The 1,672-nt window shown below is 52.2% G+C and overlaps 1 protein-coding gene across 1 annotated transcript; it reads right to left on the bottom strand.

Annotated features, from left to right (window-relative positions):
- CTAM01_17295 (uncharacterized protein) lies at window positions 1–1,034 on the bottom strand (the record flags this gene model as incomplete). Its single annotated transcript, XM_060533280.1, has 2 exons — window positions 1–617; window positions 677–1,034. Coding segments are annotated over 2 exons (975 nt in total), but the record flags the coding sequence as incomplete, so codon positions are not given.
- Window positions 1,035–1,672: the final 638 nt, after the last annotated feature.

Here is a 1,672-nt window from a genome sequence, read left to right as displayed (position 1 = left end):
AAGTGTCATCTTGCAAGCTCGTCGTAATTTCGTCTCGGGGTCGGTTGTCAGCCAGGTTTGACCTAATTTCTCCCTCAAAGCTATGGGATCGCTTGGGGCAATTTTCTTGAGCATTGTCAAGAGCGGTCCCTTTTGCGTGCCTAGAGAGAATTCCTCCTGCTCCGGTGCTTTGATGGCTTCGATGTGTATGCCGGTGAAAATATCTGGCTGTTTGACCGCCAACTTGAGCATCGCCTTGGTTGCAGCAAAGTATCGCCCTAACTTGTAGACGTACTTCAACCATATGGGCAACGACCCATCCTCCAGCCCGAAGAGCCCTTCAAGCTGCTCGGAATACATCCATCTACCGCGCGATGCCCACTTGACATGCGGAATGAGCTGATCAGAATGACTTCCGGCATCGAGAGACGCCAGGAATGGCATCTCACGGACCCATTCTCTAAAACCCAGTTCTTCAACGTCATCCGAGGGTATCTGGTCCATCCTTTGGATAGCACGATCGATGCTATGTCTGACCTCCGGAAGGTTCATTTTCTCCACGAGTGCGCGGATTTTGTCTTGAGTAAGGACAACGACCTTTCGCAACACCACAGGCTCGAGGTCGTACGGTTTCTTTTCTAGGGTTCGTATTAGTCAGCACTTCATCAGTGACTGCCTCAATCCCGCCGTGGAATACCCCTCAGAGAAACTGCTGTGAGATCGGTAAGAATATCTTGCAGTTGGTTGAGCAGTTCCTCCGGAGCGCCCAGATTCCTGGCGAGTCGAAGGACAGTCCCGCCTGGATGGCCCTGCTCCAAACATACTGCTGAAGCAGTCTTGCCGCCTATCCTTGATGTCGAGGATACCAAAGCGAACGAGTCGAGGAACTTTCTCTGGTGCTGCTCGTGCTTCCAGAAATCATCGTGGGGATGCCTATCGAGGCTATAAGTGGTGGGCTCACCACGTACGGGGTCAATCAGATGGAGTAGTGTTGTAATAATCACGAATCGCTCGTGTGCCTTGCCAGTGAGGCTTGTCGGGATTGTCTCTGCCATGGGAAAATAGCCTCTGCCAACTCACTATATTGATCGCTGTTCGTATTGCATTCTCTTGAGAGCTTGCAGGATTGTCGATCGCGTTGAGGTTACGAGATTGTTTCAAGTGAAATAATGAGATAGCTTCTCACTTCCCCCGTCAACGCACTTGTGGGGATCTGCATTTGGCCTGGGGTTGCTGCTGGAGGCCGGGCGTCTTCTATTGGCCGGGAGAGGAGCCTCTCGCCTGACACGCCCACGCCCACGCTGCGACGTACATCGTGATAGGTTCCTGTCAATTGTCACGTGGCAAGGACAAGGACATAATAAATGGATTTGTTGAGCAACAGCGCGAAAGCCTAAATAACTGTAGCATAGATCCACTTTACCCCACTTGATGGCTAGCACGGTGAACCTCACCGACCCGAGTCGCATCCAACGATCAGGCCCAACGATCGGGCCCGAAGCTCGATCATAGAGCGGGGTTATGTCGCTAGTTGCGCTCTAGGCTTCCTTAAAAACTCATCGAAGCCCCAGCTGGTCTGCCGCTAGATCTGTACAACCACCTCCATGTGTCACATCTTCCAAGGAAAACACCACCAACTACAGATCCATTGGACACGATAAAACATGGCCTGGGCACCAGCCCCAGGGTTTCG

The sequence above is a fragment of the Colletotrichum tamarilloi genome (assembly GCF_030869305.1).
Source record: "Colletotrichum tamarilloi strain Tom-12 chromosome Unknown Scaffold_473.1, whole genome shotgun sequence".
NCBI classification, from domain to species: domain Eukaryota; kingdom Fungi; phylum Ascomycota; class Sordariomycetes; order Glomerellales; family Glomerellaceae; genus Colletotrichum; species Colletotrichum tamarilloi.
This window is presented reverse-complemented; position numbering and strand designations above follow the sequence as displayed.